This window comes from Leptopilina boulardi, unplaced genomic scaffold, assembly GCF_019393585.1.
Source record: "Leptopilina boulardi isolate dan_hultmark-lab unplaced genomic scaffold, ZJU_Lbou_2.1 LbouV2_310, whole genome shotgun sequence".
Taxonomy (NCBI): Eukaryota; Metazoa; Arthropoda; class Insecta; order Hymenoptera; family Figitidae; genus Leptopilina; species Leptopilina boulardi.
Genome location: NW_026137875.1, coordinates 4412894 through 4433263, shown reverse-complemented (window position 1 = coordinate 4433263; position 20370 = coordinate 4412894). Strand labels below are relative to the sequence as shown.

At 28.8% G+C, this 20370-nt stretch overlaps 1 protein-coding gene across 1 annotated transcript in view; it reads right to left on the bottom strand.

Annotated features, from left to right (window-relative positions):
• Positions 1–233: 233 nt before the first annotated feature.
• Positions 234–20370, bottom strand: part of LOC127283713 (ionotropic receptor 93a) — a 45167-nt gene continuing 25030 nt past the window's right edge. The window contains exons 6-14 of the mRNA XM_051308739.1: positions 10582–10743; positions 7587–7754; positions 6745–6981; positions 6221–6403; positions 5895–6140; positions 3710–3869; positions 1462–1945; positions 1230–1390; positions 234–551 (exon numbers count right to left, since the gene is read on the bottom strand). Of these exons, the coding sequence (XP_051164696.1) occupies positions 454–551; positions 1230–1390; positions 1462–1945; positions 3710–3869; positions 5895–6140; positions 6221–6403; positions 6745–6981; positions 7587–7754; positions 10582–10743 (1899 nt within the window). The 3' untranslated portion in view covers positions 234–453. The remainder of the gene's footprint in view (positions 552–1229; positions 1391–1461; positions 1946–3709; positions 3870–5894; positions 6141–6220; positions 6404–6744; positions 6982–7586; positions 7755–10581; positions 10744–20370) is intronic.

Genomic DNA, 20370 nt, shown 5'->3' with positions numbered 1-20370 from the left:
ATACACGGAGAAAAATGGAAAAACAAATAAAGTAACTTTTACTACTTTAAAAGTAAAACTGGAACTGTCCGCAGTTTCTGATTATTTCTGGCAAATTTTTACTCCAGAAATGGTAAAATTTACTATTTCCGGAATAATTTGTGCTATTTAAGGAGTAAATTTACTCCTGAAGTAGTAAAAATTATTCAGGAAATAGTAAATTTTACTAATTCTGAAGTAAAAATTTGCCAGAAATGATCAGAAACTGCGGACAGTTCCGGTTTTACTTTTAAAGTAGTAAAAGTTACTTTATTTGTTTTTCCATTTTTCTCCATGTACGATTTTCTTTTTAAATCGAGTTTAAGCGTGATCGGAGAAAAAAATTTTTGTATCTTGATCACTTCACCTCGAATCCTTCATATAAGCATTAAATAATATTTTCAATAGTTTGTAAACTATTGAAAATTTTAAAAATTAAGTAACGAAAGGACGAATTAGTTTTCGTTCGTGAACCTCTTCTTTTTTATGCCAACCAAATTCACAGCCAATTAATATTGCCGCGATTATAAAACCTGAAAATAAATTAAATTTACATTACTATATATTATACATTTAATTATCATTTATTTATTTTAAACATTATTTTACTATCAAGTAATAATTAGAAGAAATAAAATAAGAAGAAAAATTACAAACATTTTTTTGAGAATGAAAAAATTTTTTTGTTTATCATTTTATAAAATTTAGTATAACAACTTTTTATAACAATCACTTGAAAATATAAAATCGACTTCAGGGATTTTAAAAAGTATATATATTTATTTTTTAAATAAACAAGGTGTATTATTAGCGAAATAATTCACTGGTATTTGAAATAATACTTCTTAGAATGTTCAAGAAAAAAAAAAAAACTAATTATTGCATATTTTAAGACAACAGATTTATGGACAAGATTGAAATTTACTGTTCATTTCCTTTCGTTTTGTCGTGAAAAAACAATACCAACTGAAACGATATTCTGTTAAATTACATAATTTTTAAAAAATTTTAAGAATTAGAAGATTAATTACATATATATACTCTCAATTTTTCCAAATAGAATAATATTAATTTTTGATAACTAATTTATTTTTTATTATATTGTAATTAATTTAATTTGTATATTACTAATTGATATTTTATTTTTTGAAATTAATTTTTTAAATATATATAAGTAAATTATTAATAAAAAAAAAAATTATTTTTATTACCAATAGCAAGAACAAAAAATATTCCTTGCATGTCGCCCATATTCACTTTATGATTATTAGCCTCTTGATTATTTCCAGGACCTTCCCAACACTTATCTTTTAATGGCATCCTTTCGAGAATCCATTTATCAATTAATCCTGATTCATGCAATCGCTTCAATCTGAAAATAAAAAGTTTTCAAAAAAAAATCAAAATAAAATTAATCAAGTTATATATTTTAAATAATCTCACTCTTTGTTAATTATCGGCAAATACGGACTATCCTTACTAATCATCATGGCAATGGGTTCACTGATAAAATCCTCAGTACTAAGTGAAAAATGACATCGGCCAGATTCTAAAATATCTTTTCTGATGAGATATTTGAACGATGATTTCCAATCAATTAAAACATGATTTCCATTTTGAACTCGACTTATAATATTAATATCACTCGTCGAAATGTGCCTCTCAGCTTTTGTAAGGAGTTCCAAATATTTTGAATCCTCAGTATTTTCAAGATAATCCTCTAAAAAACTACCATTTGGAAAGCCCCATGTAAACTCGGACTTTCGTTCAAGAAGATCGTCAATGGTTGAAACAGTGTTGTCCATTCTTGGAAATGTCAAAAATGCCACTAAACTTCCGGAATAGGTGGCCACAATAACCATTACACCCAACCACCAAGTTCCAACAATCAAACGGGTACTGTCTTCTTGTGGCAAATGCATTCCACCTGTTTTTTTTTATATTTCAAAATTTTTATTGTATATATTTATTATTTATTTTTATAAAAATATTTTAGGGCTGATTACAAATCTGACATCAGTTTTTCAAGAAAATCTACTTGATAATGTAGAAAGTTACCGTCAAATCGGTGGGTAAAGAAGAAAGAACAAAAATGTACAAATTTCTGACTGCTGTTAATGTAGAAACCTACAACGCCATCAGTCGGTAAATGAGAAAATCAAAAGTACACAATTTACCGACTATTGATAGCGTAGAAATCTGCCTTTTCAACAGTCGGTAATAAAGGACATGAAACAAATACATTTCTGCTATTGCTAATGTGGAGATCAACTTTAACATCAGTCGGTAAAGAAGAAAACTAAATTCACAATTCGTCGACTGCTAACTATTGATAGCGAAAAAATTTACCTTGTCATCAGTTATGAAGGGAATTTAAAATTGTCTGAATTATCAGTTATTGATAATGTGAATATCTACCTTACCATTAGTCGGTAAATAAGAAAACTAAATTCACAATTCGCCGACTGCTGATAATGAAAGAATCTACTTTGCTATTAGTTGATGAAGAAGAAAATCGAATATATACACAATTTACCCACTGCTGAAAACGTAGAAATCTATCTCGCTACCAGTAGGTAAGGAAGAGAATACAAAAATGAGTTACCAGCTATTACAGTAAATAATAATAATACTAAAATCATAATTTGTCGACTACTGTTAATGTAGGAGTCAACAATGCCATCAGTCAGTCAAGAAGAAAATCGAAAATACACAATTCACTGATTGTTGATAACGTAAAAATCTACCTTATCACCAGTCGGTAATGAAGGAAATTTTAAAAATATAGAAATTGTCAGCTATTTATAACGTGGATATCAACCTTATCATTAGGCGGTAAATAATTTACCGACTGTTGTTAACATAGAAATCTATCTTGCCTCCAGTAGGTAACGAATGGAATACAAAAAATATAACTTTTTTGATAATGTGGAGATCTACGTTAACATCAATCGGTAAGTAAGAAAACTTTTTTTTACAATTTAACGATTGCTATTAGTTGATAAAGAAGAGAAAACCAAAATTTACAAATTGCTGACTGCAAATGATGAGCTTAATAAAAATAGTCTGTCATATTGGATTCACCATTTTGAATTTTGAAAAACTGACATCAAATTCCTAATCAACTTTGTCTTATAAGAATCATCAATAAAGTAGGATTCGATTTTTTGATCCTTTTTTATAATCTTAGAATTCTTTTTTCAATTTAAAAATATAAGTTGTAAGATAATTATAAACTAATTAGTCGCATAATAATAAATGATACAACGAAGAAAACAAGATCAAAAGTCGAAATATTTCTTCACTTCGAATTATATATGTATATATATCCATTAACTCAATCTTCTTGTATATTATTTTTTTACTATTATTTACATTGTTCTGTATATACTTAAAATTCCCCGCAATTGGAATATATTACGATTTTTTTTTAATATGTCAATGTATTATTGACAATATAATTGTATATAATTATACACAGCTAATGGGAGAAATGTTGCTTAAAGTGAATGTAAATAGACTTGCTTAATGATAATTTACACAGAGGTATTCTTTTTTTGACATGCCTCAAGTTTATTAACTATAATATTTAGTATAGAGACAAGGCTGATGAGTTGAGCGTTAAATATATATTATTTATTATCATTATATCATTAAACGTTACGCTTCCAAGAACAAGATGATAATATACCTTGTTGAAGAAGAGCTCCATAGACATACCACACACATTGATATGGAGTGTTAAGACCAACAACCTCTTGTGCGTTAATCGTTGGCTTTGGATTGAACTTATGCATCAGATATAAAATTAGTCCTATTACAATAATTGTAGAGCTCAAACAAGCCCAAGTCTAATAAAAAAAAGAAAGTAAATTAAAACAAAATTACTTTTCTACTTCGCTTCACGTATTTTCAAATTATTATCAACTATCTATATACCAATGCGAAATTGCCAATGGTGACGATTGGCTAAATAATTGGCCAAGATTGGTTTTTTCTTGTCTTACTATTGGCACCCAATATTGGACTGCGAATAGTAAAATCTTGGTATGATTACGACGTTGACAATCATTGGTAAATTTTACCATTCTCGGTCCAATATTGGGTGCCATCATTGCACCAATATTGGAACGACTGGCTACCAATATTGGGCCATAATTAAACCAATGGTTTATTTCCCATTGGATACATATATAATTATATGTTTCTCTATTTTACAAATACACTAAAACTCGTGTTTAGTGAACTTTTAGATGTCCAGTAATTTGGGATATTTAATAATTATTTTACTATGCCCAAACAATAAGGGTTGATTTTTTAATTATTATAATTATCATGAATCATTTACACAACCTTGATTGTTTCGGTAATTATAACCTCCAAAAATAATCTTACTCCGATTTACAATTAGTGGACAAACACCGTCCTTTACCCAAGAGTTTCACTAAACTAAAGTTAGATATAAAGATGCATAAATAGACTCTAAAATTAATTTATTTTCATTTGCAGAATTTCCCGAATGTCGTTTGGAAAAAAACTAACTCTACTGCGAATAAATATAAATAACAAATGAATAGCGCATTAGCAGACTTAGGAACGAATGACTCACGCTATTATTAGCTATATCAAAATAATAAAAATGTGTAATTGAAAAACAGGTTTAGAATGTCTACTTTTGAATTTTTAGCTCGCTATCCCCGTAATATTGCATCCGTTTCTTTAAATTTTAAAAATCTGACTTCGTATGCGCAATCAGTGACCCCAAAAAATCTCCGAGGAAAAAGTTTCATATGTAGCTGAAGTATGAGACGTCACAAGTCGTCTCACAAAACGCTCACAGCGCCACGCAAGCAATATTACATAGACGTCGCAAGCGGGCAATAATCCAAACACAACTGTTATTGTATTCGATAAATCATATTAAACATATGATTATTATTTAAACATTTTAACACATAAAAGCTAACAATTTAAAAACTCTTACGTATAAAAAAGTAAAACAGAAATTATGACATTTATTTTTAAATTAATAAGGGGGTCATATTTAAGGTTATTATGCGCAACGATAGTAAAATTCAAATTTAACATTTATGCATAATTAATAACAATTAAATTGCTTTGACCAAAAATTTTATTTTTCCTTACGCATTCGCACATTAAATATGAACAAATTTATGCAATAAAAGTTTAAAAAAAGTTCTAGGATATTAATTAATTTTCAGAAAAACTATCTTGGCGCGAAGATTTTGAACTAAAAACTCAACATTTATGCATAAATAATAACAATTAAATTGCTTCGACCAAAAATTTTATTTTTCCTACGCATTCGCACATTAAATATGAACACATTTATGCAATAAAAGTTTAAAAAAAGTTCTAGGATATCAATTAATTTTCATAAAAACTATCTTGGCGCGAAGATTTTGAACTAAAAACTCAACAATTATGCATAAATAATAACAATTAAATTGCTTCGATTTAAACAAAAAAAAACCGGCATATTGTATTCGACATTTTGAATTTTGAAAATCTGACTTCCGATTCGTTATCAGCGACCCCGAAAACTCCCGCCATTTTGAATTTTGAAAATTTTAAAAATCTGAAGTGAAGTGTCCTTACACTACTTCGTGGATATTATTAAGTAGGGTGCCAATGACTGGAACAGTGCGAATACAAAAATTTTTTTGTTAATTACAACATTTTATCATATTTTTAATCAAAAATGATAATTTTTCTAAATTCTACATTAAATTTAGAATCAATGTTATATCATAAATAACAGATTGTTTTATCTTTATACTTTAATTAATAAATTAAAAATATCCAAATCTACTGCCTAAACATTAAATAATTTTAAAAAATTGAAAAATATATACCTCATTTGTAAATGGAGCAATAAACAATAATGCTCTGGACAGTATTTTTGGTTTAGGCGCCAATAGAGTATAAGTTTGCATCGAAATTGGTACTGTATAATTAATAATTTTTTTTTTATCTTCATAAACAGTGTATACACAAGCAGCAAAGAAAACTTTATTATTTCTTAACATTTGTAAAACACTTTCTGGTAATTTTTGACCCACTGACATTCCACTTCCCTCATAACTTGAATTATCTGACAACTGCGTTGCAACAAAAACCGAAAAAAAATTCAATTTTTAAAAATTGTTATTTTTATTAATTAATTTTTTTTTATTCTTACCCTTTTAGAAAAACCTAAACTTCGTATATTATTTGCTGCTTTTGTTGTACCGGAACTTGTCGCCAATATCACTTGATATGTAAAATTTAATTTTTTACTCAATTCTTCAACAATGTCAAAAGTTAAACCTTCATAATTTGGCACTCCATTTGTTGAATATTCAACTATCTGCCAAGGAGGGTTCTGAAATTTTATTTAGTGTTTAGTTAAATGATACACATGAACGTTTCACACATTAGATCTGTCAGGATTTTTTTTTAATTTTATAAAATGAATTTTATAATGATCCTGATTTTCATATAGGAGAATTTCAATTATTTAACTATAAACTTTTGTATAGCTGGTTTTCTAATACATTGAATTTTCAAAAAATACAATTTCCATTTAACAAAATTTATATGCAGAAAAAATTTTCATATTTAATTCAATTTTTAAATTTAATATTATATTATATAAATTTTCATTGAAAATATGATATGTACTTATTATGTAGCAAGTGTGAAATTTGAAAATAATAAACTCACATGATATGTGATGATTGGCAAGGTTTTACCTCTAAAGCCATAATCAATATGTGGGAATATAGAATCTGTTAAATTAGATCCCGGACCCGGAGACCACGACCCGGAGTGAATTAATTGCCCCCTTCCTGCCAGAATGGAATCAAACGAATTTCCCCAAGTTATCGCAGACCCAATCCTCCAAGTTAAACATTTACCGCAATTACCATCGGATGTCGATCTCTCTACAGTCAGGGCTTTCTGTCAAGTTGCAATGCAAAGTATAAAATTAGCTTTATAAAGAAAAAACCAATTTTAACAAAATTAAATTTTATTTTTACTGTTTTATAAAAATTTTATATGAATATATTTTGTTTGTTTTTCAGGTACACTACTTCAATGGTTTCTTCTTATGATTTTTTTGTTTGTTTCAAATTACAATTGTTAAATTTGATGTTTAAGAAAAAAACGTCAAAATTTTACAAGTTACCAACTGCTGATAATGTGGCAATCTACCTTATCATACACCGATAATAAAATAATACCAAAATTCACAATTTACCGACTTGCTACAAAAGTAGAAATCTACCTTAACATCAATAGGTAAGGACAAAATTAACGTTTTTCTGTTCTATGATAATGTAGGAATCTACATTACCATCAGTCAGTAACAGAGAAAAACAAAAATCTTCAAGTTGCCGACTGCTGATAAAGATCGACTGTAAAATTGAAATATATATTTAAATTAATAATGAACATTATGAAATTAATAATTTTATTTTACGAAATTTAAATTTTTTATTAATTATTTTCTAATTAATTGTGTCTATTTATTAATATTATAACTTTTATTTAAAATTACCAACATTTAAATTTTCGGTGATTTCCTTTGCTCTTTCTTCTTTTGACAATCTTAGAACTTCAAATTCTTCATCAGTTACTCTTGAAAATAAATCTAATTCACTTTGATAAGAAATTTCCAATGCAAGTGATAAGGATTTAATCAATTCTTTCAGGTGACAAAATAAACCTGACTGAAACATTATTAGTAATTTTTATTTTATTGAAATTGTTATTCTAAATAAACGTCACTTTGCAATATTTATTCATAATTATTTCACATGAAATAAGCAAAATAAAATTATTTGCAAATGTATCTCTCTTTCTCTCTCAGATTCACGAAATAGAAAGAGAGTTTCTTCCCTCCACCCTCTTATAATTTTTGGAAAATATTTTGATTTTTTAAATTCAAGAGACATAAAATTCCAGAACTTCCGAAACTATTTTTAAAAATATATTCGTGTTCTCATTAACACGATAGAAAGAGAAATACAAACCAAAATGTCTGACGAAGTAGGTAAAAGTATCTGACTAGACCGCCAATAAGCAGTAAAAAAAAATGTCTCCCGGATGTTTTGTTGTCATGTGATTGGTGGAAAATTTAAAATTATCCTAGCGCGTTTAATTTTCGTACGACCACGTGATTACAAATTTATTGTATCCTTCGTAAATTTTTCAAGATTAGGTTATTAGTTCAATAGAGACGGTCAGACATAACGATACATTTTTGAAAAATACCTTCTCGCGTTACGATCGGCCTTACAACCACGTGTTCATGATAAAATATAATTTAAAATTTTTTAATTTTTACATATAAGTGAATTATTATCTTTCGGGAGTGTTCGTTTCTCTTAAATCCGCGTTCGTATAAGTAAAAATTAAATAAGTTTTGATTCTCACAGTTAACACGTGGTTCAGGAGTGTCCCGATTTTTTTTAAAATCGCAATTTTTTTGATCTTTAAATGGGACGTTCTTTGTCAACCGGACCACCCCATCTCTCCATAATTGGTTTAATTTAAAAAAATTTTATCATATTGGAAAAATTAGCTTGGAATGTCTACTTTTTAATCCCGTTGGGCGCTTTTTGAAATTCAAAATGGCGACTTAAATATGGCGCCTAAACGACATAAAAAACACAAAAAATCCACTAATATGATCTATATTATTGTTTAAAGCTTTACATATGACGATAAAAATAACCACAACATAGTTTACTTACAAACTGATAACGTATCTCCATTCAAAATTCAAAAATTCAAAATAGCGTATTAAATATGGCGGATAAAATTAAAAATTGAGCTAGACTCGTGAAAATTACTATTTGAGGGTTTTCAAGGTCGCTGGTTACAAATTTGATGTCAGTTTTTAAAAATAATAAATGGCAGATTTAAAATGGCGGACCAAAAATTTAAAAAATTGAGGTAATTTCGTTAAAATGTCTACATAGGGGTTTTTTTGGTCGCTTATTACAAAGCCGATGTCAGTTTTAAAAAATTTTTAAATGGTTGATGACAAATCTCTATTTAAAATTCAAAATGGTGGATAGAATTAACAAATTAAGCTGGTCTTATGATTATTAATTAAATAATCCTCACGTAATTTCCATAAAAAGTTATCTGGCGTTATATCTGATAAGTTCAAATAGCACTTTTTTACGTTCAATATAAAAAAGTTAGATCAATTTTTTATATTTTGGTCCACCATTTTAGATTCAGCATTTTGATTTTTTAAAAAGTAACGATGAATTCGTAAAGATTGTTCTGCAAAACCCTTAGGTAGAGATTTTAACGAGTTTAGCTCAATTTTTTGGATTTTTGGTCCGCCATTCAGAATTTTTAAAAAGTAACCGCAGATTCGTAATCAGTGACCCAGAAAACCCCCGAGTAAACAATTTCACGTGTTTAACTCAATTATTTAAATTTTGGGCTACTATTTTAAGTCCGCCATTTTGAATTTTTAAAAACTATCACCGGATTTGTAATCAGCGACCCCAAAAAGCCCCGAGTAACAAGTTTCAGGCGAATCTAAACGATTTTTCAATTTTTGTCCACCATATTGGATCCGTCATTTTGAATTTTTGGAAACTAATACCGGATTCGTAATCAGCGACCCCAAAAACCCCCGAGTAACAAGTTTCAGGGGAATTTAAACCATTTTTCAATTTTTGTCCACCATATTGGATCCGTCATTTTGAATTTTAAATAGAGATTTGTCATCAACCATTTAAAAATTTTTTAAAACTGACATCGGCTTTGTAATAAGCGACCAAAAAACCCCTATGTAGACATTTTTACGAAATTTCCTCAATTTTTTAAATTTTTGGTCCGACATTTTAAATCCGCCATTTATTATTTTTCAAAAACAGACATCAAATTTATAACCAGCGACCTCGAAAACCCCCAAGTAGTAATTTTCACGAGTCTAGCTCAATTTTTAATTTTATCCGCCATATTTAATACGCCATTTTGAATTTTTGAATTTAGAATGGAGATACGTTATCAGTTTGTAAGTAAACTATGTTGTGGTTCTTTTTATCGTCAAATGTAAAGCTTTAAACAATAATATAGATCACATTAGTGGATTTTTTGTGTTTTTTATGTCGTTTAGGCGCCATATTTAAGTCCGGTTGACAAAGAACGTCCCAAATATATTTTGACTTATATATTATAAATTAAAGAATAGGAAGGAGGATGCGGAGAAAGCATGGCCCCTCATAGTTCCCCTGGTACAGAAGATGGAGATGCTGCCATCGTTCCATCGAGGGAACACACAATCCGTAAGTCGAATTTTGTTCCACTACCTTACCTTGTAAATGAACCAAAATTATTGTGCATGATAGGGTAAAGGGTACAGTGAACGATACCTGCTATTAAAAACGATAATAACTGGGTCATTGCAGTGAAATTCAACTAGAGCCGGTTGCTCGATAATTTCTAAAATCGCTGTATATATACGAAAGCCAGTATATATATAAATTAAATAAATAAATTAAAAATATAACATTAACGAAACATAATTACATCACAAAAAGGACCAAAGTTCGTGGCGTTGTAAATGAATGCGACATTTTCGCCCTCAATTAATCTTTGTGTTAAAGCAGTTACATTTGTTTTGCGTTTCGATACATCGCTCAATATAAAAAGCCACTGATTACCTGAATGAACCAATCTCAATGATCTTGCCTACAAAGGAAATGTTATTAATTTTTTTTCATTTCTTATTATAATTCCTTAAATGGTTGATGAAATTATATAATTTATTTATACATAAATAAGTTTAGTTAGTATAAATTATTATAAATAATGACGCCAAAATCTACAATTTTTAGCCCATTTTTGGGTCCTCGAATTTCCACATTTAAACAAAGTCCAAAGTTCTTTATATTAAGGAACAACAATTCCATAAACATTCAGAGTTGAGCAAAACTTTTGTTTTGAAAATACATTGTTACAAAAAGAGTTAAAAAACACAATTATATTGCAAAGAATTGAACAAAATACTACTATAAGAGTAAAAAAAAATTACACCCCGATACAAGTAGAGAAAGACCCCTATTACTATCCATAAGTCAAATATATGAATAAAAATTCTCAAAACATTCAATTATTCCTAGCCAACAGAGTAGTAATAGGTATCCAACACCTACTTGTATCGCAGATAAATTTTTTTATACTCTTATAGTAGTATTGTATGCAAGAATTTGCAATAAAATAGTCTGCCTAAGAAAAATTGAATTTTTTTTGGATTTTTTTCATCATATGGGTTGCTTAAAACGTATTATAGTAGTAGAGCTATGAGAGTTCTGGGACAGGTTCATATCTCGGCTAAGTTACCTACAGTCGGTAATGCAGATTTGCCAACTGTCGGTAAGGTAGAAACCTGTTACAAATTTTGGATCAACCGATAAGGTGGGGATCTGTTTTACCGACCTTCAATTGTTATTAACAAATTTAATTGTTATTAAAAAATATAAAATATAACAATTTAATTATTTATTTTTACTATTTATTAAGGTAATTTTATGCATAACTTATTGCAGTATATTTATTAACAATTTGTCACAATTGTTATTAACAAAGGTACATTATCTCGCGAATTTAATTTTCGAACATTTTTCCCCCAATTTTTTGATTGTAGCTCAGCATCCGCTGGACCAATCAAAAAGTGCGCGATACATTTCTTGTTCGAGACTTTTTGCTCAATTTTTTGGCATTATTCCCGAGACATTATCTCGCGAATTTAATTTTCGAAAATTTTTCCCCCAATTTTTTGATTGTAGCTCAGCATCCGCTGGACCAATCAAAAAGTGCGCCATACATTTTTTGTTCGAGACTTTTTGCTCAATTTTTTGGCATTATTCCCGAGACATTATTCGCGAATTTAATTTTCGAAAATTTTTCCCCCAATTTTTTGATTGTAGCTCAGCATCCGCTGGACCAATCAAAAAGTGCGCCATACATTTCTTGTTCGAGACTTTTTGCTCAATTTTTTGGCATTATTCCCGAGACATTATCTCGCGAATTTAATTTTCGAAAATTTTTCCCCCAATTTTTTGATTGTAGCTCAGCATCTGCTGGACCAATCAAAAAGTGCGCCATACATTTTTTGTTCGAGACTTTTTGCTTAATTTTTTGCAGGGATGTGTCCGGAAACGGAACTAAAATCAATTTTAATTTTGTTCCGTTCCGTGCCAGAGGCATGAAACTGAATTACTTAAGAAATTTGTTTTGTGTCCCGGCACGAAACAAAAATAAGAGGCAATTTTATTTTGTGCCGAGGAACGAAACAAAAAGACGAGGTAATTATATTTCGTTCCGAGGTACGAATCCAAAATAAGTGGTAATTATAATTTGTGCCAAGGAACAAAACAAAAATAAGAGGTAACTATATTTTGTGCTGTGGAAAGAAACAAAAATAAGTAGAAATTTTATTTCGTTCCAAGCTCAAAAACAGAAATATATAGTAATACATTTACGTGTCCTGACACGTTACTAATTAGACTCGGATTTTGTTTTGATTCTAAACCATCTATTCAACATGATACAAACATTTAAATCTCATAAATTCCGAGAAATGAATATTTATCGAATTCTATAGTTTATTTCATTATTAAGATTAAATAAAAATACTCTATAAATTGTAATATATGAATATTAACATCATAAATGAATATTGTACCCTTTCAGATATGTGTATATTTTTTTACTCAACAAAGTTTATAGATCATTGTACCCGTAAGGGTTTTTGGGGTCGCTAATTAAGAACCAATATCAGTTTTTTTAAAAATTCAAAATGGCGTATCCAATATGGCAGACGAGTTTTTAAAAAAATTATCGGATTTACATGAAACTTATTACTTAGGGGTTTTTGGGTCGCTGATTACGAATCTGATATCCGTTTTTAAAAATTCATAATGGCGAATCCAATATGGCAGACGATTTTTTAAAAAAATTATTGTATTTACATGAAACTCGTTACTCAGGGGTTATTTGGGTTACTGATTACAAATCCGATATCAGTTTTCAAAATTCAAAATGGCGGATTCAATATGCCGAATAATTTTGCAAAATGTCCTAGCCGTAGCCGGATATCTCTACGATGTCCTCAGGATATCTATGGATATCCTAATTACCGGATATCCCTAGAACGTTCGTAGGATTTCTTGAATATCCGGATGCTGTTAGGGAATATTAATTAAGTAAAAACTCAAAGAATATTTTATGATTACATGTTTTCATGATAGTACCCGGTTATGATACACCCTGTATATATTCAGTCTATATTTATTTTATTTTAATTAAATTTCTCAGAAGTCTTATTTAACATTTAATAGACAGTCAACTGGTTGATAAACAATTTTTATTGTATGCGACTTATTTATTTTATTTATTTACTATACATATATACACTGCCGCTCAATAATATTTACCCACCTTACAGCATATTAGGGCTTTACAAAAAGTTTTGCATCTTTAATTCTAAAAAAGATGTAACCTTCCTCAAATATTCATCTTAAAGCTTATATCTTTGACTTTAACGATACAAAAAAGAAAATAAAAAAATGCATTGTTTAATTGTTTAAAATAACAAAAAAAATTTTCATTTTTTTTGTAAATTTCAAATTGATCTTGGTTATTTTTTTCAATTGTTGATAACTTATGAACAATTAAGTTTTGAAAAAAATTGTTTAGAGAAAAAATGTTCCTTATTATGTGTAGAACTAGGAAAAAATAATTAAAATTTTTTAAAAATAATTTTGTTTTTCTCATTTTGACCTCATGTATTTGTCGTAAAAATATATAAGATCAAAATGGGAGAAAAACAAAATTATTTTAAAAAAATTTTTAATATTTTTTTCCTAATTCTACTTATAATGAGGAACATTTTTTCTCTAACCAATTTTTTTCAAAAGTTAATTGTTCATAAGTTATCAACAATTGAAAATTTTTTTCAATGACTGATAACTCGAAAAAAATGGATTTTTTAAATTTTTGATAAGAGAAGAAAAGTTTCAGTTTTTCTTTTACTTTTCAATGATGTTAACAAAAATTTTTTAACAATTTTACAATTTTTTTTAATTTTTAAAAATGCACAAAATGCTGCGCGCGGTGTTTAAACGTTTACTTAAACCAATAAAACTTATCGGCCCACTCTAAATTTTTTTTTTCAAAATTTTCTTAGTATTTCCAGGTATGTTTAAAAAAAATTAAAAAAATATCATAGCCAAATTAAAAAAAACTTTATTTGTTTATAAAAAATTGTTATTTTTTTTAATAAAAAATGAAAAAAAAAATTTTTTGTTAACATTATTGAAAAGTAAAACAAAAACTGAAACTTTTCTTCTCTTATCAAAAATTGAAAAAATCCATTTTTTTCGAGTTATCAGTCATTGAAAATAGGTCTACATTGAAGAAACTGAAATTTCGAAAAATTTTCAAAAAATAAAAGAAAATAGAAAAAGTAACGGTAACGCATTACTCTTTTCAAAAAGTAACTGTTCCCATAGCATATTACTGTTTAGAAAATGTAACGCAATAATTTTTAGAAACATTATCGGTAACGATTACGCGTTACTGTTTAAAAAAAGAATGTTAACGAATTATTTTTTAAAAAATGTATTGGTCACGATTAGCGATACTTTTTACAAAAAGTAACGGTAATGCGTCACTTTTTAAAAATAGTTACAGTAAAGATTGTATGTTACTGCATAGAAAAAGTAACGGTAACGCGTTACTCGTTAAAAAAGTAACTGTTCCCACAGCACATTACTGTTTAGAAAAAGTAATCCTATTGATAACGAGGGGGGCCGGGGGTTATAAAAAGAATAAAATATTGTTAACTTATTTTATGGAGGGCCCCTTATTAATAATACCACCCTTTATATGATACATTTTATTGTAGTCGAGTAATTGATTTTATCAATTTTATTAAAAAGTATTACGCATGTAACTCATAAAGCTGTGGTTTGATTTTTTTATAATAAGAGACTAAGTACATATTATTTAGAATAAAAACATTTTTTTGTCTCTTTTCATTTCTAATGTTGGACATATAACGAATTTGAAAGATAATATCCTTGAGTGCAAGGACACTTACTGTAAACAGGCCCGACAATCTGTTCTCATTTATTGTTGTTTACGTATTTGGAACGGAATAATATTCCTAAATAATTAATTTTATTCTGTACTTATAGCACGAAAATAAATACCTGTAAATTTTTGTTTTGTACCTTGGCACGGAACTAAATATATATGGGCAAATCCACAGAACCGGCCGATTTTTACTTATCAAGATGAAAATTTTCCAAATAGCAAGCACACCTTTTATTTATGGTTTACTTTCTTTAAAATATATTCAAGAACAATTATCTTCTTGCGTGATTAATTTTATTTTAATGCCGTTTGAGTTAAAAGCCAAAAACGAAAATATTATTTTTCTTCTGGAAATTATAATTAAAAATGGCATTTCTTTGTTTTTTCTATATATTATTTGCAATATGTGCAAAACATTTTGAATAATAAAATATGATAAAATACAAATAATTAATTTTTTAATTATCAAAAATAAATTATTTATATTTTATCATATTTTATTATATATTTTATTTATTAGCATTTAATTTTTTATTTCTGTAAATTAAATTGTTTACTTACTAATTTTGATATTAACTATTTTAACCAACAAACTGACATTATTGACATCGATTTTGATATAACTTTGAAAATAAAACAAATGAAAGGATAATTCATTTTTCACGATTAACTAGTTAAATTTCGATAAATTTTTTTTTTATTTTTAATTTTTAGACGTTATAAATTGAAAATATAATTTGGCGTTTGCATACAAGAATTATAATAATGTCTTTATATAATCACACATGTTTTCAACTCATCATATTTTATCCTTTAGTTGTGCTACTGAAAAAAGGCTATGTTGAAAATGGTTCACGCTTAAACATAGAGTGATAATTATTGGAATATTTTCTTTAATTCTGATTGCACTCTATTCTATGATACATACATTTGTTCGTCTGTTCACAAGCAATAAGCTCCAATTTGAAAAATTCAAATCGAATAATCGCTGCAAAAGATATTTACAAAAATGTATAGACATTTCATTATTATAAAATAATGAGTAACGCTACTTTCAACGACTATCATTTCTTTTCATTTAAGAGCACACATTTTTTATTACTTTCAAAACATTCTCCAATATGTAAACTATAATTCACCAAAGTTTGGAATTGTTCGGATCTATGCCGAACAAGTTATACCTATAAGAATTAAAATTTATACCTGGAGTAACACCGTAAATTCCATTTTTTAAGTTACTTAATTCGATTTTATTTTTTATAAAAGACTAGAAGGTTCACATTTATTCAATTTTCTTATTTCAATAGGTTCTCAGAGATATTACAAAATGGTTGAAGTATGAAAATAATTAATATAATACTTCTAAAATAGAAAAATATGTGAGTAACATGAAATCGGCCGGTTCTGTGGATTTGCCCATATACATTTTCGTTTCGTGCCTCGGCACGAAACTGAATATACAACCAATTTTGTTCCGTTCCTTGGCACGGAACTAAATATGTAAATATTTTTATTCCGTGGCACTGGCACGGAACAGAACAAAAATGGCATTTCCGGACACATCCCTGATTTTTTGGCATTATTCCCGAGACATTATTTCGCGAATTTAATTTTTCGAAAAATTTTTCCCCAATTTTTTGATTGTAGCTCAGCATCCGCTGGACCAATCAAAAAGTGCGCCATACATTTTTTGTTCGAGACTTTTTGCTCAATTTTTTGGCATTATTCCCGAGACATTATTTCGCGAATTTAATTTTTCGAAAATTTTTCCCACAATTTTTTAAGTGTAGCTCAGCATCCGCTGGACCAATCAAAAAGTGAGCCATACATTTTTTGTTCAGAACTTTCTTCTAATCACTATGGCGATATTCCCGAACGATTATCTTGCAAATTTAATTTTTTGAAAATTTTTCCAAATTATTTTTGAGTGCAGCTTAGCATCCGCTGGACCAATCAAAAAGTGCTCGATACATTTTTTGTTCAGAACTTTCTTCTAATCAGTATGGCGGTATTCCCGAACGATTATCTAGCGAATTTAATTTTTCGAAAATTTTTCCAAATTATTTTTGAGTGCAGCTCAGCATCCGCTGGACCAATCAAAAAGTGCGCCATACATTTTTTGTTCAGAACATTTTGACTATTTTTGCTTCCTCGTGGAGGAAGCTTTGTAGTCCTTTCGTTTATAAAACTTTTCAAAGTGGCGGAAACAAATTTTTTTCTTTATAGAAACATGTTATATGAGATCCAGATCAATTGTCCGGATGTATGTATGTGTGTGTGTGTGTGGATCCCTTTTTTGTTTAGAAGATAATTTTAACAGGTTTTAATGGATTTAGATAAAATTTAGTAGGCTCATTTATCATATTAATATCTCAAATCTGACCAAAGGGTTTTGAAAAATACTCCAAAAAAAAAATTTTATGGTCTTTTTTCCAAAAATTTTTTTTAATCAAAAAAATTTTTAAATAGAAAAATTTAAGGTTATATATGTACCTACCCCCTAAATAACATTAGGCTTAGTTTTCCGTGTATAGTGCACGGACAACTGAGCCTAATGTTATTTCAGGGATAGGTACCTTTTCTCGTGCGGCGTCACATATAATAAAATCGTATTCTTTACATCAAGACGAATCGATCGATATATATAAAGTATTCATTTGAGGTAAATTTAAAGAATTAATGAAAGTTAAAAAAACAAAAATTCACATTTTGTCAATAAAATTTTGCTTTCTCCAAAAGGAAGCAAATTTTTTGGCTGATCGTAAAGAGGAAGCAAAATGTTCATGTAATGAACATCTGAATTTACAACTTTATGGTAAGTTTTTTATGCTTTTAGATGCGTTTTTGGTCATAAAAAGGGTCTTCCTCTACTCAGATCTGGGAGTCAATTTTTTTCTACACTTTTCGGTGTATTTTGTGGAAGAATATGGAATAAAATCGTCTGCCTAAGAAAAATTGAATTTTTTTGGTAAGTTTTTTATGCTTTTGAATGCGTTTTTGGTCATAAAAAAGGTCTTCCTCTACTCGGATCTGGGAGTCAATTTTTTTCTACACTTTTCGGTGTATTTTGTGCAAGAATATGGAATAAAATCGTCTGCCTAAGCAAAATTGAATTTTTTTGGTAAGTTTTTTATGCTTTTGGGTGCGTTTTTGGTCATAAAAAAGGTCTTCCTCTACTCGGATCTGGGAGTCAATTTTTTTCTACACTTTTCGGTGTATTTTGTGCAAGAATATGGAATAAAATCGTCTGCCTAAGAAAAATTGAATTTTTTTGGTAAGTTTTTTATGCTTTTGAATGCGTTTTTGGTCATAAAAAAGGTCTTCCTCTACTCGGATCTGGGAGTCAATTTTTTTCTACACTTTTCGGTGTATTTTGTGCAAGAATATGGAATAAAATCGTCTGCCTAAGAAAAATTGAATTTTTTTGGTAAGTTTTTTATGCTTTTGGGTGCGTTTTTGGTCATAAAAAAGGTCTTCCTCTACTCGGATCTGGGAGTCAATTTTTTTCTACACTTTTCGGTGTATTTTGTGCAAGAATATGGAATAAAATCGTCTGCCTAAGAAAAATTGAATTTTTTTGGTAAGTTTTTTATGCTTTTGAATGCGTTTTTGGTCATAAAAAAGGTCTTCCTCTACTCGGATCTGGGAGTCAATTTTTTTCTACACTTTTCGGTGTATTTTGTGCAAGAATATGGAATAAAATCGTCTGCCTAAGAAAAATTGAATTTTTTTGGTAAGTTTTTTATGCTTTTGGGTGCGTTTTTGGTCATAAAAAAGGTCTTCCTCTACTCGGATCTGGGAGTCAATTTTTTTCTACACTTTTCGGTGTATTTTGTGCAAGAATATGGAATAAAATCGTCTGCCTAAGAAAAATTGAATTTTTTTGGTAAGTTTTTTATGCTTTTGGGTGCGTTTTTGGTCATAAAAAAGGTCTTCCTCTACTCGGATCTGGGAGTCAATTTTTTTCTACACTTTTCGGTGTATTTTGTGCAAGAATATGGAATAAAATCGTCTGCCTAAGAAAAATTGAATTTTTTTGGTAAGTTTTTTATGCTTTTGAATGCATTTTTGGTCATAAAAAAGGTCTTCCTCTACTCGGATCTGGGAGTCAATTTTTTTCTACACTTTTCGGTGTATTTTGTGCAAGAATATGGAATAAAATCGTCTGCCTAAGAAAAATTGAATTTTTTTGGTAAGTTTTTTATGCTTTTGGGTGCGTTTTTGGTCATAAAAAAGGTCTTCCTCTACTCGGATCTGGGAGTCAATTTTTTTCTACACTTTTCGGTGTATTTTGTGCAAGAATATGGAATAAAATCGTCTGCCTAAGAAAAATTGAATTTTTTTGGTAAGTTTTTTATGCTTTTGGGTGCGTTTTTGGTCATAAAAAAGGTCTTCCTCTACTCGGATCTGGGAGTCAATTTTTTTCTACACTTTTCGGTGTATTTTGTGCAAGAATATGGAATAAAATCGTCTGCCTAAGAAAAATTGAATTTTTTTGGTAAGTTTTTTATGCTTTTGGGTGCGTTTTTGGTCATAAAAAAGGTCTTTCTCTACTCAGATCTGGGAGTCAATTTTTTTCTACACTTTTCGGTGTATTTTGTGCAAGAATATGGAATAAAATCGTCTGCCTAAGAAAAATTGAATTTTTTTGGTAAGTTTTTTATGCTTTTGGGTGCGTTTTTGGTCATAAAAAAGGTCTTCCTCTACTCGGATCTGGGAGTCAATTTTTTTCTACACTTTTCGGTGTATTTTGTGCAAGAATATGGAATAAAATCGTCTGCCTAAGAAAAATTGAATTTTTTTGGTAAGTTTTTTATGCTTTTGGGTGCGTTTTTGGTCATAAAAAAGGTCTTCCTCTACTCGGATCTGGGAGTCAATTTTTTTCTACACTTTTCGGTGTATTTTGTGCAAGAATATGGAATAAAATCGTCTGCCTAAGAAAAATTGAATTTTTTTGGTAAGTTTTTTATGCTTTTGGGTGCGTTTTTGGTCATAAAAAAGGTCTTCCTCTACTCGGATCTGGGAGTCAATTTTTTTCTACACTTTTCGGTGTATTTTGTGCAAGAATATGGAATAAAATCGTCTGCCTAAGAAAAATTGAATTTTTTTGGTAAGTTTTTTATGCTTTTGAATGCGTTTTTGGTCATAAAAAAGGTCTTCCTCTACTCGGATCTGGGAGTCAATTTTTTTCTACACTTTTCGGTGTATTTTGTGCAA